This window comes from Hippichthys cyanospilos, chromosome 9 (assembly GCF_059441005.1).
Source record: "Hippichthys cyanospilos isolate Australia breed blue-spotted pipefish chromosome 9, RoL_Hcya_1.0, whole genome shotgun sequence".
NCBI lineage: Eukaryota > Metazoa > Chordata > Actinopteri > Syngnathiformes > Syngnathidae > Hippichthys > Hippichthys cyanospilos.
In genome coordinates, this window is record NC_142377.1 from 20302434 (window position 1) to 20325097 (window position 22664).

At 41.9% G+C, this 22664-nt stretch overlaps 1 protein-coding gene across 2 annotated transcripts; it reads right to left on the reverse strand.

The window, feature by feature from the left end:
* Positions 1–1805: 1805 nt before the first annotated feature.
* arhgap40 (Rho GTPase activating protein 40) lies at positions 1806–22181 on the reverse strand. 2 transcript variants are annotated; one of them, XM_088423840.1, is made up of 15 exons: positions 21967–22181; positions 16143–16384; positions 14878–15095; positions 13213–13288; positions 12894–13012; positions 12491–12656; positions 11780–11871; positions 11441–11518; positions 10448–10607; positions 9969–10051; positions 8493–8699; positions 8267–8410; positions 7011–7162; positions 6216–6271; positions 1806–5185 (listed from the first exon to the last, which is right to left on the reverse strand). In XM_088423840.1, exons 1-15 carry the CDS (start codon positions 22038–22040, stop codon positions 5082–5084), a joined length of 1971 nt encoding a protein of 656 aa, XP_088279966.1. In that variant the 5' UTR covers positions 22041–22181; the 3' UTR covers positions 1806–5081. The 2 variants fall into 2 exon arrangements, with proteins under 2 accessions (XP_088279966.1, XP_088279964.1); XM_088423838.1 differs by lacking the exon at positions 21967–22181 and adding an exon at positions 18982–19287.
* Between the last annotated feature and the right edge of the window lie 483 nt (positions 22182–22664).

A 22664-nucleotide genomic window follows, 5' to 3' on the forward strand; every position in this document is an offset into this window, starting at 1 on the left:
AAAACACGGACCAATAAAAGTGTTTTGAGCTAAATCTCTGACATTTTCAATAATGGTGGCAATGTAAGATGGCTGTCTTTGGTTCCTGTCACAAGGAGCCACTGTAGTGTCCAAGTTATTATAAGCGTCCAGTGCTCCACCCCCCCCCCCCCCCCCAAAAAAAAAAAGGAAAAAAAATGGAGAAGAGTGTCGTGCATGAGCCAGTCATGAATGTGAATGGGCGGCTGTGTGTGTGCGTGTGTGTGTGTGTGTGTGTGTGTGTTGGGGGGGGGTCAGGCGGAGTGCCAGTGGCTCATACAAGGCTGCTTGCTGATTGCTATTCATCTGTAAATTACGGTCATTTGGATGTGCGGGGTGGAGGGAGTGGGGGGTGGAGGGGGGCGGGGCTGCAAGCATGGCTGCTCCAAATCTGTCGAGGGGCGGGGTCCGCTGCGCTAGGCGATGATGGCGATAGTGAAGGGCGCACCTTGCCTGGCTAATAATGATCACTAATCAATCGAAGAGAACAAACAAACATACGGCAAATACAAGAAAATGACCAATTGTAAATGAATAATTCACTTACTGTGTCCAGTGACCTTTTTTGAGAACTATAAAGCAATTCTCAAATCAGGGATGGATTTATTTTAAGCATAAACGGGTATATTTTGTCTTAAATATGTATTGTAAATGGTTGTGTGCCTCGATCTCCTAGGACCATTCCATGGCGACAAAAGCAACTTAAATATATTTTGGTTACTTATAAAAAGTCCAAAAATCCCTGTAAAAATGCTGGTTTTTGTCCCTTTTTTTCAAGCATGGATCCCTTAACCAGTGCAAAAAAAAAAACAAAACTGAAAAAATCAATGGGAATAAAATCCTGAAAACATTCATGTGAAGTGTATTAAACGGTGTAACGAAATTTGTAGCAGTATCTTTTAGGGTTTTTTATTCAGCAACTGCAGAAGACAGATCGTGTGAAATCATCTGAAAAATTGTGTCATTTTGCCAAGGTGCATCTTTATAAATTTTAAAATATAGTCATACATTTGCAAAAAAGTTACTGTACAAGTTAGTAATAAGTTGTTTGATGTTCCACTCAATTTGCTCTCAATTTGGAAAGAAAATGTACTCTTCTTATCACGCCATTAAAACACATTACCAGAAACTCTTGTCAAAATTTCACATACTTCCTGAAGAGCCTTTATGTCACCCCAATTTGAGAGGCACTTCCCTGCACTATATAAAATGTGTAATTCAAAAAATTGGAACATATCTTTGAAAGAAGTAAGAATAAACAAACGAATATGGTTGCACACAAGACCCTCATATCTGAGTTGGTGGAAAAATGAAAGGTTTACACCAAACCTGTGTAAAATGTATAAATTTTAGCCGTTCAGGTAGGCTTTTCTTCAAAACGTGTATTACTTTCTAGCAGAAGTTGAAACCATTTGTTGGGGTTCTTGCCCCAGTATCAGGCACGGACTTGCCAGTAAGGATGGAGTGGAGGGAAAAAAATCTGTGCCTCTGTAAAGGGGTCTGGTGACGCCACATTTGAAAACATCAGGAGCTGAAATGATCGAAGGTGATGAGACGTTTAGGAGAGAATGTGGTTTGTCTGTGAGCTGTAGCCATGATTAATCAAGGAGCACACACACACACACACACACACACACACACGTTTAGTTTCTATATTGATTAGAATGACACACCACTTCAGCTGCGACTGCGTGAGGTGCAGATGCACCTGATAAATGCTCTTCCCTGCCGATTCCATCTCTGCGTGCACGCCATTAAGTCATATTGAAAGAAGAATACATCTCGTATTTCGTTATATTCACTTTTATTGACTTGAAAAAAGAACCTAATGCCATTGTTTTTGGTATTCAAAACACTGGGACATAAATATACATTCGGAAGGTTGTTCAATTGTCACGTGCGCGCACGCACGCACGCACGCACACGCTAACACACACAAATTCATTAACATATAAACAAAGGGTTCTCGTGTCAGTTTCGATCATCGTAATTCGTAAATCGGATTACTAATTTATGACGATGTAGTAAAGTCGTTATTACAGTGCATATACATAAAAATGTAACAATCCAATATGGCAGTAACTGAGCATGCCGAATACCGTGTACAAATAGCAGCAAGCTAGTTGCGTGCCGTTTGGGGCCGAGAAATTTTGAGGACTTCCGGTCGACAAAAAAAGTGCAGTACCAGTCAAACGTTTTGGAATATCTTCAAATTTAAACGCCGTCAAATACATCGAGGTCAAGAAAGTCAAGCTATTGTCTCTTGAAAATTTGCACAGCTGTGCATCGAAGGTAATTCTAGGTCATAAAGGATGAGCCACATCATACAGCTAAAGAAGCTGCTAACTTTATTCTAAATTATAAAACGTTCTCTATTGATGACATTTTATTTTCGCCAAATAACGTCGACAACGGTGTTTCCTAATGTTGATGATGTGAATATTCAGTACGATGTTTTCCAAACTTTCAACTGGTACTGTTGTTGATAGTTTTTGGCCTAGTAAAACCTGACTCAACTCACACTGACAATGAACTTTCAATTTGGTAGGTCACCCATTTAGGCAGATAAGAATGCTTACAAACTTTGTTCTTGGTTAACGACGGGTCCTAAGTTTACAACCGTACGATCGACCACGGGCAATAAATGAATTTCCGCATAGTCGCTGAGCACCAGGATGGCACCGAATCTCCAATTCTACACTAGACACGACTTTGGCCCGGGCACGAAGCGAGGAATGACTTTTTTTTTCAGCGAATCACGCCGCCACGCACACCGTTCGCAACCCTGTATGAAGAACTGTCATAAATCGGGGAACCCCTGAATCCACGCCTGCGTGGCGCACACACAGACGCAGCGTCAAGCAGAGGGTGTGATGTAAACTGACTGGGTGCGGGGCCCTGTGGGACGCCGCCTCAGAGGTGACCTACTTCTCCTGATTGTCAGCAGAAGGCCGCCCCATCAGCTCGCTTTTGTACGCGCTCGCTCAACTGTGTCCTTGTGATGAAGCTCATCACACACATGCACGCGCGCACACACCAACGCGCACACACTTGCCGCTGTCGTCAAGTCCTGAATTTATAACAGCCATTTATTAGCTTCCCTCTTTATCGGAGAGATGCGACGCCTGTGATGCGTGCGCCCGGCAGCCATTACGTTCCATTACGGGCCAGATGACAGTGAGATGGCGAGCCCGGCCATGATGGATGTCGCCTGTGTGTGTGCGTGAGTGAGCCGCAAAATGGCGCGAGCCACAAAATGGCGTCGCTACCTCAACATGGCGGCGGCGCACACCTGCTTTTAAAATGTATTAAGTGCGTGACAGCTATGTACATGGAAAAGTGAAGTAAATGAACAATTGCTAGCATCACAAATACGCACGCGACAATGCATTCACATTTCTATAAATACACATTCCATAACACTCCCCCACACTGTCTGAAAAAATGAAGACCAGCTTCACCATGTGTCCTTGAGGAGGTGACACTGTTTGACTTCAAAATGTCCTTCAATGTACAGGTTAGGACGTTCTCTATAAGGCCCGCGGGAGTGCAGGGTGGTCTCTGATAAGAAGATATCCATCGGTGCATGAGGGTCTTTTTCAAAGGGCACGTACTCCAATAAAAGGGAGGCCAGAAGGAGGACTGTCAATTAGGGGGGGGCCATGAAGACATTTGATTTCATCGGCGTCCATTTTCTACCATACACCATCATATGTAAATAAGAAAGGACCATGAAAATCCCCCCCCTAAAAGTCCAAGAGGATAAGATGCACTTCTGGTCAGTATTTGCAGGGTCTGAGCAACATATGAGAGCATTTTACCCGGCCTGCAAATTTGGGAAGAGCACTAAGTGAAGGAGTTTATTTTATTTTATTTTTTTACTGTGAATGTATTCAGGAATGGACCATCATAACACACGCACACAGTAAGATGTTTGTGACCCTGAGGAGTTGACCCACCCAACATTTCGGGGCTCCGTAATGAGTCAAACCTTTGATTTCATCGCTCGTCATTCTGGCATATTGTGGTTTAAATTTGATAGCGATGGGGAAAAAAATCTCTGCACAAAAACATCTGCACATGGATGCTTGAAAGCAAAATGGCTGAGTTTCTTTGTTTTTTTTTCCAGGCATTGAATATTTAGATTTTTGTAGGTCTACTCAAAACAGACATGTCCACCAAATGTGAGTAAAATTGGCTTCAAGGGTGAGAAAAAAAATCACTTGAATGAAATACATCCACTTGTGAAATAGTGAAAGGTGCATTTTTTCCCCTTTTTTTTCCTCTAAAACCAAAATACCTTCGAGTGTGTAATTTTCAGGCATGAAATAATGCGGAATAATGTTGAATTATGACGAATGATTTTGATAGCAAATTCAAGAGCCTGATGACAAATAATGTTAAGTGGCTGTAAAAAAAGTTTCAGCTCCATCCTGTTTTGGTGCATTGAGTAAAAAACTGCAGCTCAATATGAAATTATTTACCAGGAAGAGCCCCCATATGCAGCAAAAACATGGCCGAGTGTTTTCTGTTCTTTTTCCTTTGAGCAAGGCACTGAACCCATGTATGTGTGCACACTGGAATGAATTTCAGCTTCTTGGAATTAAGTGCACACACAAAAGCTTGTGTGTGTGTGTGTCAGACTGATCGGGGGGTGGGGGGCATCCAGAGGTGCTTTGCGGGCCCATCTGCTCGCTCTCGACTGGCAATGATTGCCGGGGAGAAAGGATGGCAAACCAAAACTGCCCAGGGATCGTCTCTCTCTCTCTCTCTCTTTTCTCTTTTTCTGCTGTCAATTCAGCAGCAGGTCCTTCAGCAAGATGTAATGAGTCACATCCCAGAGGAGGAGGAGACGGAGGGATGCAGAAACATGGAGGTGGGGGGTGGGGGGGGGGGGGGGGGGGGGAGGATGATCACGGAGTTTTTTTTTTTGGAGGGGAGGGGGGGAATTTTGCTCATGGCAGATTGCTCATCTGTCCTCCATCTGGATGCTTCTGCCTTGTTGCTCTCACCATGAAATGGCAAACGAGGTTTTTTTTTTCCGTCCTCTTGAATCCATTCTTTCACAAGCTTCTGTTGTTAGGCTTCATCTTGAGGATCCACTCGCCACCCGAGTTACTGTTGTACAAATCCAGGAGGTGTGTGTCGGGGTCTAGACGATGCTCACCTGAGGAAATATACAAAAACAAACACACACGACATAATTATGACACGTATCTCTTTTGGCTGTAAATTGAGATTTCAGACTAACACTGAGCCATGTGGTACACCTGCACGGTCGAAGGAGAGCCCCTAAAAGCGCTGTACTAAAAATAATCAACCGCGATTTATTCTTCATGCGTTCCAGTACAGAGTAGACAAAAGCAATGGCTCGATTAAAAAGTATCTTTGCGCTACCCGGTGGCCAAATGGTGAATTACACTTTCCCCACCACATTAGATGGGTTTAAATACTAGCGGAGATAAATTTCGGCCATTTTGAGATCTGTCACGCAAAACAGTTGGGTAAAAAAAATAATAATCTTTTTGTCGCGCGATATTTAGGTGAATTTAACTCAACTACATAAACATCAACATTTGGTTCTTTGGTATATAACAACACAGAAAGTTGAGTCAAATTGACCCAAATAGTGGGCCGTTACATTTTTTTTTTTTTTACCCATACATAACTGTTTTAGAGTGGAGTATAGTTATGAGCATGGTTCGGATGGAAATCATATTCCTAATTAATGTAAAATATATGAATGTTAAAGCATAACATTCAATATGAGGCATAGAGTAATCATATTATTGCTTAAAAAAAGTTATAAAAAAGATCTTTTTTTTTTGAGGGAGTTTATTTACCTCCCCTGTCTGCACCAGTATTGCAAATGTTAAATCTGTTCAATTTCCATGATGCCAAGTGATTATGTGTGTGGGTTTATGATTGTCAAATGTTACCCATACACAAGTGCAAACATGCTGCTTTTTCGACCTCGTCACGAGCGGGCGGCGTCTCCCACGTGGTAGAAATTGCCCACCGGGCAAGTGAGTAGCAACACTCTCCTGTGAGAGCGCAGGAGTTCATGTGTGCAGCGCAATCGTGTGTGTTCCAGTAAGTGCACATACACAGCGGGTTACATAAGGGCCCGCTGGCCCCATCAACTCAGTGGGCAGAAAGACATGCAAATGGTGCAGAGGACGGCATCAAACACTTACCGATGTTCCCGCCCACTTCGTACAGCGCGCACTCCGAGTAGGGTATGGAGCCATTCCTGTAAAATGAAACATCGTTTCATTTTTCACATTCAGAATGGTCTTGGACCTAAACATATTCAAAATCTTTTACTTCCTCTATTGGACTATAGAGACCTCAAACGCTTTTGATTGTTATGAGGATTAAACAAAGAGAAGCTGCATTGAGATTCTGCGCTCCTCAACTTCCGTCCATCCATCATCACGAGGGTCGAGGGTATGCTGGAGTCAGGGCATTGGGCAGGGTACACACACCCCGAATCGGTTGCAAGCCAATCGTAGGGCACACAAAGACCAACAAGCATTCACACTGGCAAACACACTCAAGGGAAATTTAGAGAGTTCAGTGAACCTACCATGCCTGTTTTTGGAATGTGGGAGGAAACTGGAGTGCCCAGAGAAAACCCACGAATGGCATGCGTAAAACATGTCAAATCTACAAAGTTGCAAGTTGGAAGCAAACACATCTGCGTTGAGCCTGTCTGCCACTGCGCTTCCCACTTTTGAAATAACATTTTCATATATGAACATTATTTCATTATTAAATCATTTTAGTTTCAGGCCTTGCTGTACAACAAAACCAGCCTTGCCTTGTAACTATATTCTCATACATGGAAAAGCAGGCTGCTACTTGAGTGACGTCACCATTGCTCATCATTACCGCACTACAGTAGCATTTTTTCAACTTTTTTGTTATGCAAATTATTCTCTCTATCCATCCAAAGTCTTTTTCTCTGAAGCCGTTCAATTGCGGTGTACCTTCTCCATTGGCCCTTCCCAGTTTCAGGGCTGAGGATGAACTGGTGGTAAAACTGGTTGAGCAGGTCAGAGGCTCGCGATTCCATGTTGATCTGAATGTCCATGGTGTCGCTCACCCGATCCCCGATATGGATCTTCACCGTGCGGCGTGCCTACGGGGAGCAAGGCCACGTTCAACAAAAGATTTAGGATACAAATTGAGCCGACTCTGATTGAATCGTTTGGATTCTAGGCTCATATTGGAAGGAATATGAAGCATGCACAGGATGGGAAGAAAATATCCACAAGTAATAAAAGGGTTGCTAAGTGCCAGCAGATGCCACAACATAGTGGCAAAGGACTATTTTTGTCCAAATAAGAATCCTTAACTCTTTGCAAGTTGAATGAGATTTTTGTGATCCAATGTGCAAAAAGTCAGTCCATGGCAATGATTCAATCAAATCATTGCCATTTTTTTCAGCATGGTAGAGGAAGCTTGAAAATGTTTAGAACCACCTGAGATTTAATTTCCTGACTCTTAAAAAAATGTGAAAATACATCCCATTGAATGAGTTCAGCTTTTTGTCATCATTTCAAAAAAAAAAAACTGACTATTAGATGAATACTTGAGTTATTGTAAAGATATATTGATGGAATTACTTGGTTAACAAAACATATGAATCAAAAATGTTGTATTAGATTCTTCAAATGAGCTTTGCATATTATTGTCTAGTTTCTCGGTTGGCCTCATGATGTGGATTTTGCTTTATGACCTGGAATGACATCATAGCTGTGCAGTCTTAGGAGGTAATAGTGTGAATTTAGTGACCAGAGTAGGTGAATATTACAGTAATTCCAAACTTTTGACTGCCATGACCTCGTCATGTGTTTGAGACCAAACTTTTCAACTGCTATTCTTTTCTGGCGACAAAGATGGAGCTTCAATTAGCTGCAGTAGTTGTGAATGAAGCAAGCATGGCTAACTGCTATTCTTACCCACTACCAAATTTTTGGTATTATATTTTGTATTGTATTATTTTTTTGCATTATATTTGGAACCACATGGAGTATTTAGGCGATGCTGTTTGGTCGGCTGGGCATTTCACCGCGTCACATTAAATTACAATTTGCCGACGGCAGCGGATGAGTGAGTCATAAATACGTTCTAAACTTGGCCGAGTTTGTAAAATGACAGAGGATGATTTCTCAAAACAAAACAAAAACATGATTTTTCCATGGGGAAGATACGGGGTCTGGCTGTATTTGTGAAAGCTAACCTCTGAGGTATTTTTGTCAGGTTTTTCCTTGCTGTCAGCGTGGCTCTTCCTCAGCAGGTTCTTGAAGCGGCGATCGTAAAACTGGTAACGCCGGTTGCTAATTTCGTTTAGCTTGCGCACTTGGTTCATGACGAAATTTGGAATCTGTAGGAAAAGAGGCCATCGAAGCTCATGAGCTCCCATGACACGCCAGCAGAACAGACGTGGTGCAGTGACGGGCGCGCACCGTCCAAAGCAAGTCCTGGTAGCTGATGAGGAGCCTCATGACGTCAGCGGCCTTCTCCACCTGCCCCTTCTCGGCCCCCTCGGTCAGCCTGCTGGGCACGGCCTTGTGAAGGAACAGGTTGGGAGCCATGATGGTTGCCACTGCCCACAGGTTCATCCTGTTCCACTTCTCGTGGGACACCACCTTCCTGAGGAACTCCAAGAGGGCCTGCGTGACAGACACATACGAATGAAGCGTCTCAAGAGTTCAGAGGGCTCAAAAAGAGACGCTGAACGACCCCCGATGTTGTTCAGGTAGACACGGACCACTAGAATGCACATTCAGTGTCGGTGAGGCATGCATAACGCAAACTGTTATGTAATGGATATAACAGTGCTTTAGTCTTCACTTCAGTTTTTGAAGAGCAGGGTCTTTCTTCCACCCTTTCATAGATTTCGCTGGTGCCGTTGGAACACAGAGAAATGACTTTCCCACAAAACGGTCACAGAGAAAGCATACAATAGACGTAGTCCACTTGCCACCAAAACATTGCTTCAAGGGGAACGAGGACAATGACCTCAAGTGGACAAACATAATACCTGCGCCTCAAATGTGCTTTTTGTTGTTTATCGTGCAAAATAACATTTCTAAGGGTGTCAGATTAAGATAAATTGTGAACAATCATTACCGACATCAGTTAAAGCATTTCATATATTTTGAATTGACATTTATAATCTCTAACTTTATGCTGTCTATTGATTAGACAGGGGTCTCGCGCTTGAGTTTTTGGGGATTGAAAAACAAATTTCATCAAATCACTCCCTGAAGGGGACACAGATTGACTGTTATTGTGCTTGTCAAAACCATGATAGGCTCCTGTATATACTCGCTATATACTCACTATATACTAAAATACTCGCTTACTTGCTCCCGCCAGTCTGTTTCTCATTCAATTGCAGTAAATCGGAATCAGTGTGAACAAATTCAGGTTGCTTTGCTGCCATGAGAAACTTTGTGGTAAAAAAAAAGATGCAAGGTGCCAAATACACTGTGAATGGTTGAGGGCAGCTGCTCACGCTCTGCAGGTGCATCACATGGCCCTGTTTGATCCTCTGATGGCCACTTCATAGATTTGGCCATACAAGCGTGTGCTCAGCGCAGGGTGAAAGTTTACCACACGTTTGCCTATTTGTATGATGAAAGATGGAGCCGGCATGGCCACCGTGCAAGCAAAGCGGACAAAGGCTGAGAGTGCTCCGCCCATTTTCACTGCTAAAAGCCTGCTTGCATTGTTTGCGTTTCTGGTGCTAAACTTGAGTGCAACCACGCAATTTGCTGTTTTGTATGACCGGAGAGCAGTTGCCAGGCAACGGCTGGAATCTGGAGGAGGCTTGGCAGAAAAACAAATACAGGATGTCTTATTCCCCAAACACTGCACCAGAACTAAAAATGTCACCACAAGTATGTTTATATTTCTATCGTAATGACTATGCGTACCTTCAGAGTGTTCCTGTTGGGTTCGGGCAGCAACAGAATGAGCAGGTTCAACACGTGAAGTTTCTGCTTGAGCTCGGCGATGTCTGGTTGAGACACAAAGCAAAGGTGAGGCAGGTTGAAGACACGCGCACCCCAAAACATACACACACACACACACTCATTTCCTCTGTTTGTAGAAGAGTAATGGGATGTCTCAAGATGGATGACGTCGTGACAGGGGGCCATTAGCTTTGTTAGTTTATATGTCTGTGCTCACCCGCGCCGTTTATCACCACGCGCCAACCAAGTCTCCATCAGTGAACCATTAATCAGATGATCCGCATATTGATCCGCGTTTTATTAAAATGGATGAAAACAGATGATTGTAACGCCTCTCTGGCGACAGAGGATGTAAAAAATGGGGCAAAATAAATGTTGGTGTGTCCGGAGGGATTTTTCAATGGACCCATTGAAAAGAAAAGTAAAAATGGTCTACTGACCTCTGACGGCGCTAAAGGTGTTGAGGTACTCGGCGGTGAGCAAAGGAGCGGGGAGCTCTCGGATGAATTTCTTGAGAAGTGCGGCGGCGTCGTTGGGACTCACTTCCTCCCACTTGAGCTTGCCTGTGTAGAAGTTGGCCTCCAGGTTCTGCTGCAGCAACTGAGGCCAGAGAAAATGCTTTTGGGATATTTTCTTGGATTGTAAATATTATACAATATGACAAACCTTTCAAATATTTTTGTGCTGAGGGAAAATATTCAGCAGCTACTTTCTAAAAATCAGCTACTTACCTCAAAATGCCACTATTGTTATTTGAAAAAACATTTCTAGGTCAAGAATGTAAAGCAATTCAATGAAAACCAGTAAATACAGCAGTGACTGAATTTGCCTTTTTGTGAAACGTGACCATGTTTATTTGAAAGTGTTTTTAACGCGCCGTTCGTAACCTTAAAAAGCTGTGAAGTACCATATCATAAGTTTGGAAATACCTTCAAATTCAGTTTTTTTTTTCTTATTTAAAAGTGTCATGAATTGCAGTTTATTGCTTAACTCATCTTCACATTATTATGAAATATTTTTTACCATTTAATGTGTTAGGGATCATTTGAATTTGTTTCTAAACATTTGGCTGGTTCTGTGTGTGTTTAAATAAAACAATATATAAATGATTTAATCCAGTTAGAATATAGTGGTTTATTCCTTGGATTTATTTTCGTACATTTATCCCGAATACGTGATGGTATAAAAATAGTTAGGGAAAAAAAAAAAAAACAAAAAAAAAACAAAGGCTCCATGACTAATCTTTTTCTGGTTTGTTTCCTTGAAACCCAAATGGCGGCCTCTTCTGGCAGCTTCGATTACTGACCGTCACGTGTGAGCTAAAATAACTGCTGTTCTTCGCAATACTGTACGTGGAAGTTTAAAATAAGAAGTGTAGCATCATTTACATTTGCTGATATTTGCATAACTGTCATTTTTGGACGTCTTACTACCTTGATTCTAGAAAGTGAACCTGGAACCCGCAAGATGCCTTCGGAATGAACTCCTTTCTTCTCTAGAAACGCTATTAGCTGGCAAAAGAAGAGATAAAACAGAAATCGAAACAGATATCAGTGCAGGTTTTTCTCAAGAGGGTGTTGTCTTACATTGAGCATGCATCACATAGCTAAAAGGCAGGTAAGAAATAATTAACAGAAGGAAAAGAGCAATTTTATTTTTAGCAGCAGAAAGGCTGGAACACACTGGGCTGGTACACATAGGCAACATTTTTCTAAACACACTTTTGTTGTCTGCATAATGATTACTTAATTAGACATCACATGCTCACTTACCTCCTGCAGAAGGAGAGGCGTGGTTGTTGCCGAGTTCACTTTCTGATCGTTCTCCAGCAGCGTAGCCAGCGGCACTCCAAACAATGGGCTCTCTAAAAGCACATATTCGTCTTTCCTTTAGATTGAACTTCATTTCGTCTATTACAATCTAAACAGTACTGCATGATAATGATTTTATGTAATAGAATGATTTCAGAATGCACAGTCCCAAACAAACGTGTGGAAACACCTTCGAAATCAAATGTCAAACACATTAAGATGCTTGAGCTGCTAACTCTTGAAAATGGACATTAAGGTTCACCCACATCGTAAAGTTGACTGAGAAAATTTCAAAATGTGCAAAGGTGTAACCTGGGTAAGATGCCTCCTTTGAGGAATGTAATAGTAATATAATGTAATTAACATTTATTTTGTTTAGCAAATAATTTACTCATAAAGCCGGCGCCTTAGGCATGTATCTACGCTTGAGAAAATGTTTAATGGAAAGGCCAGAATTTGAAGGTATTTCCAGATTATGGACCGGTTATGTTGAGATAAGTCAGGTAGAGTCACTATGGAGGAAGCTGAAGAGCGACATTTTCCCACTGTAGTTCTATTGGCTTGCCGATAAGTAGAAAACAATGTAAACTAGTTCCTCCATGTTGCTGATATAAATCTTCCAAACATCTCCTATCTGTGTTTGTGTGCGTGGGCGTGTGAGAAATGCTATACCTGGCATTTTCCTCTTGGCCGTCTTGTGTCGCTTCACCTCCAGCCCGATGTGGTCACACAGCGCCGTCATGTCGATGAGCGCCAACTGGCGCACTTTCTTCATGTCGGCGTGAGATAGGTCTTGAATTTGAGTGACTCCAAGGCGGCACTTTGGAAAGGTTATTCGCTGGTGAGGATTGGCAGTGAAACAAAGGTGGTGAAGAGGAAAGAGGACATCAAATCAAAATGGATGAGGAAGAAATGTTATTTACTACGGCTACAGACATAAAAATGTCATTTTCGCTAGGCTTTCGCAGAATAAATTTACAATTCACTGCCACTGACAGGCCCAAAGTACATTTGAACTGGGTTGGCAGTGAATGAGTTAATGAAACAAATGACAATGACGCTGACAGATAGTTACAGGCAAGGTGGTGTCCTCCCTCCTGCGCTGGTTGTTCTGGTGCAGTTTGGCTTCTCTGAGGAAGAGGACCGCCTGCTCACAATAAGCCATGTCGGTAGAGAAGACCTCCTCCCTGGGAGCTGTCCGAGGGACATGTGTTCACAGATACAGATGAACGCTAAAGCCGTTTATCATTTGTTCGTTATGTTCATTGCAATAATGACTTTGTTCTACATACACTCCAAAAAAGGGGACCATCTTTCACCCAAAAAGTTGGGTCAATTTGGGTTATTTTTGACCCAACTGTCTTCCCAGTGTAGTTGGACTGGCAAGGGCTCACCTGATTGTGGTGTTTTTGTCACTGCTGCCATACTGTTCTGGGCCAGTTCTTCACTATGTTGAGACTCAGACAAACCCTGTTGGAAGAAGTTTTGGATGGTTAAGGCAGCGAGCGCAGTGCCCCACTGGTTAGCATGTGTGCTTTACGATCAACAGGCGGCAGGTTTGATTCTCAAACGTAGGGTTTTTTCCTGTTTCCTCCAGTGCGTTATTTTCATTTTAAGACTTTATTTGTGCCCTGATTGGCTGATGATGAGTGCAGGTATTAACTGGACTCCTGTCAAAAATCCTTGATAGACTCCAGCACAAGCATGATTTTGGTGTGGACAAGTAGTAGAAATTATGAGAAAATGCTTAAGAATCTTTATACTGTAATATGAACTATGTGTACATGAATTGTGTTCATCCTTCTAGCAAGACTGTGTAAAATGGCGCTAGAGCCTTGTGTGATTCCCATGAAATTTGTTTAGCACGGAGAAACAGTTGTCAATTTTAGCATTCCACCGCAGGGAATCCACTGAATACATGTTTCATTCGTCCAATGTATGAAAGACAAGGATCACTTGGAAAAAAAAAAAGGGTCCAGTTCCTTTGTGGAAAGAGAAGATAAAGCGTGACCTTTACATGTGATTTTCTTTTATTGTCCGTAGCCGCTTACTGCATACTAATGCAGCAATAGTCTGGTTACATTTATGCATTTTTAGGTTTGTTTCATTTTATGGACTAGTTTTTTATATAAATGTTTACGGTAATTATGACTTAACTATTATCTTAGGACAACCACAGGAACAGAACTCAGCCATAAATTGAGGACCTTATGTACTCTATTTCCATTTATCCAATATAAGCATGCCATTAAGTGGCTGTAAATGCTGTTGCAATCATGTCTCATCATAGACAGCCTACACAGCAGACCTAGCATCTTAAAAGCTCATGTTTATATGAATGTATCAACAAAGTGAGAATGAATAAAGTGTAAAGCAAAAAAAAAATGTACATCTTGAAGAAGTTTGTGTCTTACTGGAGTGTAGAAAGTCGGATCTAAGTGCTTCAAAAATATCATTTGTCATCTTAGTTAAAAAAAAAGCAAACAATTCAAATTTTTATTCTTAAAAATGCATTTTCAAGAAATATCATGAATAGATATGTGGCACACACTGAAGTTATGTTTAAGTTTACCTTAGTGTGCTTTACAGTCTCTCAAAATGGCCTATGTGTACCCACATGAAAGCACTTGTGGGGCCGAGTAAGGTTTAAACAGCAAATCTAATTCAATTTTTTTAATGCCATGACATGATCATCTTTCTTTTCAAATTAAGAACAAATTAATTGCCACATGAAGCAACAGAACACAAAATTGCGTTGTAGCGACTCCTATGGAAAACCGTGTAAGCCTTTATTTAAGTTGTTAGGTTTCAAACGGATGCACATTGTCATTGATGCAATTTTCCAGAAGACGAGCAAGAAAGAAAACAGATGATGGAGGTGCTGAATGCCTGAAGATGTAATTTCTAAGTTTAATAAATCAGATACAGATGATTCCTGATTCCTTCTAAAAAATGTTTTGTGCTCATGAGGGGACACACTGAAAAAAAATGTAATGGGGTACCATCATTGAAAAAAAGCTGCTTTGAAAAAGCTTCCTCAGGACTTGCACGTGGCTTACCTGACGGACGGGCGTTTTAAAAACGTCTCGGACATCCCGCGGTGCCGGTTTGTTCTTCTTGCGCAGGGACATGGTGTAGGAATCCACTCTACGCTGGACCGCCTGGGCCTGCGTCTGTGTCAGCGTGGACAGAAGCCCGTTGTCCACATCCTCGCTGCCCTCGCTGATCAGGTTGGACAGACCGGCATCGGCCAGCCACTCCTGCTCCTGCTCCCCTTCTGACGAACGCACAGATACGTTATGAGGATCATCTTCGGCAAAGTCCCGTCCCGGTTGGTCTTTTTGACCTTTTGCCACGTTTCAGGCTTCTGACAATAACATTGGAATTGGAATCAACACCATGTGACACACTGTGTGAAGTGGAGCAAAACGTACATATTTTTTTAATTTATCTTTTTTTTTTTTCAAATAAAAAACAGAAGAAGTAGAACCTGTGAAATCAGTTTCCCCTTTTTTAATATTGCAGCAAACCAATCCTTAAGTTCCCTGATGTCCAAATACTCCAATTTTGAGCTAAACCAGCTAAATTAGCTTATTTCATACATTAGCATTTGTTGCAACCTTGAACTTGTCCCATCATGGTTCACACCAGGAGGATGTGTTAGGTGCAGCTTTTACAGCAAATGTCACACACACACATTTCTTTCGCAAAATGTTGTTTAAAATCGCACAAACAATGTTTTGCTAAACAAGCAAGCGTCTAACGTTTACCTTTTGCGCTAACTATTTTTGCTCCTTTTTCTTGCTAACATATTACAGCAAAATGAGTGAGCTAATGTCTTTATTAGCAGGCACATTTGGCAGAGGACAAAAATACCTTCTGACAAAACACCTTCGTACACAAATGTATTTGTGTTGTCAATTTTTCGAATGAATACGGTACATGTGGGAAAGGATATTGTTAAGATATGCCACGCAAGCTCTTCAAAGCTTTCACACAAAGGCAGTCATGTGACCATGCTGCATGTGGCATCACAAAGCCGCATGCAGCTTCATGTGGAATTTTTTTTTTTTTTAATCTTCAGTTGATAAAATGGTGCCTTTATTTCCCACAACAATAGGGTCTGATTAAAGCGTAGAGTCAAACCATTGGCTGAACACAATCAAAGAGGTTTGTAAATACTCAACACCCCTCCTCGCCACTGGGTGTGGGTCGCCATGGTAATGCGCTCTCCTCTGAAACCTGATATGTTGCCATGGCAAAAGCATCATTTAAGCGGCGAGAAGGCAAAAAGCTACTTGAAAGCCCATTAGCAGTCTTTTACCTTCCGACTGCCTGGAATCCCTGCGGGTGCTGTCGAGGTCCGCAAGGCCGCCGGCCAGTCGAATGGTCGCCACCTCCTTCCAGAAGGACTCCTCTAGATAGAGTTTGTCAGGTTGCTGCTCCTGGTCCTGGGTGCGCGGCGAGGGCGGCGAGGGCGACGGCGTGCGTGCGCTGTGCTCAGCGGCGGCCTGGTCCTGCGGGCTGGCCCAGGGCTCCGCGCTCATGTCGGTGGGGCTGGGGTCTCTGGTGCAGACATACACACACGGAAAGAAATCACAGGCGTGCATGCAAACAAAAGACCGGCTGGAGACGATGAAGACGAGGGGCGAAGACTGCGGGGGGAAGATGCGGGAGCCGGCACAGAGATGGAGAAACAAAAGGAGCGGGATGGAGGGATGGAGTGGAGATGGCCAAGGGGAGGGAGGGGTAGGTCTTTTGTTCTTGCCAAATGTGGCTTGAAGACATGGTATCACCACTAGATGTCACCATAAGAACGAGAAGCGCCCACTATCCCGTTCTAGTGAACAGTCAATGAAGTACATGAGGTAAACTAGTCTTGAGTACGCTTGCATCAATGTGCATAAAGCAGGGACTCTCAAATTGCGGTATATGGGCTCCCTCTAGTGGTATGTTAATGTATTACTTAACTGATTGGTTAAACGTGCATAATTTAATAGCGGTTTGTACTATGTGCAGCATTTTCAAAAAAGTTCAGTTTTCAAGTTTCAAAAACAATCGATAGGCATTTAGAATACAATAATCGTGCGTTTGCCTATATTTTTTGTCATTATTGTGAGCAAGATACAGTATTTATAACGTCACATTCAACACTGCAATAATCATGTTTGTGAAAAGCAAGCCATTTACCTCTGGGCAACGTTTAAAAATGTTTTGTGACAGGAAGAGGGGTTATAAGGTTAGAGGTAAATTGAAATTCATAAAATAATGACGTAATAGAAAACAGCTGTGTATTTCTATATTGCATTACATAGTGGAGTTTTAATTGGGTCTGACGAGTCGCTGAAAAAGAGGATACAGATATAGGTATATAAATGTATACACATGCACACGCACATATATATATATAGTGTATATGCTGTGGGTTGGCTTGTGGCCGAGTGTAGTATTTGCGTGCTTTCCCCGTGCCTGTGTGGGTTTTCTTTCTGTACTGTGGCATTCTCCCACATTCCAAAAACATGCATGGTAGCTAAATTGAGCACTTTAAATTGTCCTTTGGTGTATTTGTGAGGGTGAATGGTTGTTTGTCTTTATGTGCACAATGATTGGCTGTCACACAGTTTAGGGTGTACCCCTCCCACCTCACCAACACTTGATGGATGAATACTGTATATACTGTACAGTTGCTCTCATAGGATATATAAACTTATACTTTTTCAACTATACACAACTGTTCAAAGAATCTTACCATTTTTCAGGGAAGAAAAAACGTTTAAGGTGTATTTTATATTTTTTGGGACACTAAATGGTTAATAGCACTCTGACACACTGGAATTGCTACTTTTTGGGGACACAACAAAGAGAGAAACATATGTTTATTTTGCAAATTCTTCCAAATAATTAAATTACTTACACACAGCATTGATAAACAGTAACATTGGAGTAGGTATACATAAGTTTAATTTCTTCCTGTATTTTTCTTTTATTACAACTACTTGTGTTTTTTTCCCCAATGTATTTTTCTTTATTTAATTTAAAATTTTGATTTTGAAATAAACTTTCTTACAGTCAGTCATTCAGTTCAGTTGTGATATATATGCCGTAAGTACTTTTTTTTCTATACTAAAATGCAGCGATAATGTTAAACTTGTGCAGTATTTCACAGTGACCTACAACAATATCAACTAAGCAGCTCTACTTTAATGGCACATGTTGTGAAATATTTAAGCCACAGCACGCCATACAGACAAGGCAGAGATACAGGATGTGACCAGTTGAGTCACCACACCCGTGTGGCTCAGTCACATTCCAAAAGGTGCACACTACTTGACTGTAAATCTCCGATCGCGGGCCAAGAGACATAATTCAGCTGCGATCGCAATGTTCTTGCCTATCAAAACAAAGACGAATCTCAAACACTAAGAAACAATGTCAAGGGTGGTGGAGGGCAAGGTGTCAATTACGAAATACTAATATATGTGCTGTCATCTCCTCTAAACTCCTCTCAACTCGAAACTAAATCCCACCAATTAAGATTTTTTACCACACTAGGTATCGACTTCACTCAGAAAAGGAGGCAAGTAGTGAATCAGCACAACACAAGCAAAGACCAACAATTAACTGCCTCATTAACTGTCTCGCTGATAACTTTTTTTTTTGTCTTTTTTTTCTGCATTTGATGGAAACAAAAGTGCTAAATTGCCTATTTCCTGCTGATGAATCGACGCATTGTCGCATCTACTCCACGAAAAGCTGTAATTCGCCACAGCGGAATGCTTTTAATGTGAGAGGTTTTAGATTTAAATTGACGGTTATTTCAAACTTCTATTTGCTTTGGAAAGAAAGCGCCCATTTTCTGCTGATTACTAAACACTTTGGCTCATCATCAAAAGTGCTGTAACCTGTCTAAGAGGGGAACAAATAACATGCTCGCAGTGATTTATACCTTTTAAGACCTCTAGTTTGGGACAAACTAATGAAATGCCGATTCACTCAATGCTCAAGCCGGTCAGTCAAGGAAAAGTGTTTTTATGCTTCTTGTACACATTCTAAGCACTTCCTCACCACACACCAGCTTATCTTCAAAGCTGATGATGCAAAATGAGTCAAGCAAAGAAAAGTTCCCCGTTAAAAGCCGAGGACTTGACGTGCAGGGTCCCTACCTGGGTTTCTTCTTTTGCGAGGTCCGCTTTAAGTTCTGGACCCTCATTGGTTTCTGTGAAGGACGCAGCCTGATATTGTGCCAGCGTGTAAACTGCATGGTGGGCCCGAGTGCCCTGGTCACCATGACCTCCTCCCTTCCTCCCATGTTCGCAGCGCCAAAGGAATCCAGGAATTAAAAGAGTCCCGCAGAGAAACGAGCCCGCATTTGAGTGTGAGAATCGCTGAACGGCGACAAGAAGTTGCGGTAAGGCTCCACTGGATCTTAGTGCATTGAGGTGCTGAAGGCAAGCTAGAATGCGATATGGGAGGGGCGACAACTTGAACATTTAGGCATGGCTCTCACCTGACCTCTCCCTCCCCGAAGGCGACACGCCTCTAGCTGTCACCATGTCACAAAAGATGGACAATCACTGTTAAATAAATGACCTTTTACGGCGTATATTCTAACACAGATTGCCGTCGGGATGATGACTCTTCTGCTCATTTCTTGGGAACATATTTTTGGAGCCTTGGGAAAAGGTATAGTTACCTTAGCATCCAATAATGAGCCCTATGGGACACGAGTGCATACCTGGAGGGACACAATGTCCCTTTTTGTAGCAGAGGAGTTGGCTCTATTTGTGTTTTAATCACTGATTCCTTCTCTAAAATGAGCCCTATTATCAACATTGGAAGTGAAATAAATCAAAACGTGAACCTGTTGACCCCCCCCTTGAAACTTAGACATTATAATGAAATATAATGAAAGAAAAACAAAAGAGGAAAAAAAAACCCTAATCTGTTAATTGCTGAATAATTTTCCTTCACAATGACTTACTTGGTGGCTTAGTTCCTACCCTGTTTGCATACCTGGGCATGAGTAACAAGTAGGCAAGGTTTGTGTGACAGAGAGGAGGTATGTAAGGCAAAAGTAGGGTGAAAAGTTTATTTTTGCTCGTTGCTCAAGCACGACAGGTCTGTCAACATTGGCTCCTGGCCACGTGTGAAGCCCCTCGGCCATTCTCACTTCAAATTTGGCAGGTCATCTGCCAAGTATGTAACAAAAAAAATCTAGATATAAAATAAAAAAGAAGAACACTTTATGCACACTTGAACAACAGAAAAGCAGCAAATACATTTCGGCTTGGAAATCAGATTTTTGACCTAATTTATTGTGTACCCTGAGCCTGGCGGGCGTCAAGATTATTTCTGTGTGACGTGGTTGTGTATGGCGCAATACAAGACAGATGAACAATTCAAGCAATGTAATGTATTTCCATGGGAATTTGACTGAAACTCTCGTGCAGCTTGTGATGAATATCTGTTTTTGCGGACATTTGGAGTAGAAGATTTAAGATAAAGAAATTTTTTTAGACAGAAAAAGATAGATATGTTTTTTCAATACAAAATACTCCCGTAGGAAGTAATGTAACTTTATATAATCTTTTCAGCATCAAACTACCACTGCCGTAATGAATTTATAGAATGCCAATTTGAAATAGGGCCTAACTGATAAGGTTTTTTCTGTGGTCGATGCATGATGAAATCCATAAAATAAAGTTATGGACAAATCCCAGTTTACAAAAGTACCAGCCAAATTTGTATTAAGGGGGTGAGAAATATACCGGTGTATATATAATCATTTTAAGCCTTGTAAACAGCATGATATGACTTATTTCGTGTTGAAATTAAAGTCATTTAAACACCGTTTTGTGGGGAAAAAATGGTCTGGTTTTGAGTTATGTGGGTATAAGTCGACATCCCCTATATGGGGGTTGAAAATGAGAAAAAAAAAATCAAGACTTGTACTCAGAGAAATACGGGAGGTGATGCTTGTTTTGTGAGCACACTCATAATTCAAAATCTCATATCGTCTTCTCTTATTAAAACGAATAGAACAGCCATGAACCCCTTCCAAACTTTCCTCCAGAAAACAACAAATGTTGTACTGTGTACTTTAACAAAAAAAAAAAAAAAACTTGCAGGGCATGCTATTTATGAAAAACATAGATCAATAACATGATTGAGAAGGGTAAAAAGAATTAAACACGTTTTGTCAGACTACATTTAAGGAGCGGCTATTGTGGAGATTTTTCTGCAGACAATTTTAGAGAAGGTATTGCTTGTCTTTGGTGTTGCCAGTATGACACTAGGTCACTTTGCGGGATAGTTTTAAAAGTGCAAAAAATACCGGTAGGTAATAAATCAAAGAGGTTGCTTGCTCTGAAACATAAAAGCAATTTAATAATCTGCCTTAACCTAACGAGCGGTAACGAATGTGCTAGCGAGAATGACATTCCGATGAAATAACGTATTGGTGTACATTCCCCCAGAAAAACGGCTCTGATTAGATAATTTCAGTGATTTCATGCCAGGGATTTTTTTTTTTTAGGACATATTCATTTAGAATCGTACAAACTTCACTGTATCTTCTGAATAAAAATGCTCTGCTTTTTTGCAAAGTGAGCTACTAATTGTCTTGAGAACCTGTCATACCGTCTGCCTAATTGCCTGGAACTAAGCGCATGAAAATGTCAAGTTGCCGGTATTGTTTTTATGTGAAGTGCCTATACACTCATACAGGAAACTACAGCTGCTAGAGGAAGAATGGACACAAATGCCTTTAGTGTTTTTATAGCTTAGGGGTGGACTTGATATCGCTAATAACACCAAGTAACCCCGGCTTGGCTCTGTCAAGGAATACTGTAATCCTCTGGAAAAAAGAAGGCGCTTGTGTCGAAAGCAAGGCAAGGTTTAATCCTTGCGGAGGAATTCCACTGCAAGCTTCTTAACCTTTAAAGAATGTAACAAACCACTCATGCATGCTTGATCAAGGCTCGCTTGACAAGGATTTGGAGACTGATACTAAAAACATGTGGTTTCAATCACTCCGCTATCTTGAAACAGAGCAAGCACCAGCAAAATGACCACAAAAGGAGTCACCTCCCTCAGGTCTTCGGATTTAGCGGGGTTTTAAGGTCAAAGAGCAGCGAGTTGGATCCTACCTGGCCTTGGCCCGCCCGATGCCTCGGCCCGAGAGCAGGAGCAGGGCCACGGAGCCTCCTCTCCCCCAAGGCATCCTGCGCTTGTGGCGGTCCCCCGCCAACTGGAGGAAGCGGCGGCCGCCTGCTGTTGGCAAGCTGTTTCCTTGCAATCTCTTTAGCGCGCAAACACATCGCTAGAACAAGGACGGCCCGGCCGCTTCCCCGCGCGCGTCACTACGTCGCATCCTGGGGCAGGAAAGGGAGTCTGAGTAGGCTGCGGGTCGGGTGAATGGACAGCTGCATGAGCATGCTGCGCAGATTTCGTTATGATGACAAAACACATTTGGTATCAGCAGAGACAAGTTCACTTATTATACTCAATGGTTGACTCAACACTTATGTCGAGAATCTGCTTGGACTTAAGTGAAACTTGATCTCTGCACTTTTGTCCCCATGGTGGTGATGTCACTTATTAACACGGTTCGACACAAATTCGAGACAAGACTTCTCAATTAGAGAGTGTCAAATAAAATTTTTGCACTGTGTTGAAATAAATTACTTTAGTCTTAACCGTGGCCGTTTCCAGCTCATGTTTGGAGATGCTCAAGCACCACTAAAACAAAATAAAAGCACCCTTAAAATTTAAGAGAACATTTTTTTTCATGTTCATGTTTGCTTGTTTTTTCATAGTTTTTTTTCAGGAAACATTTCAGACGGTC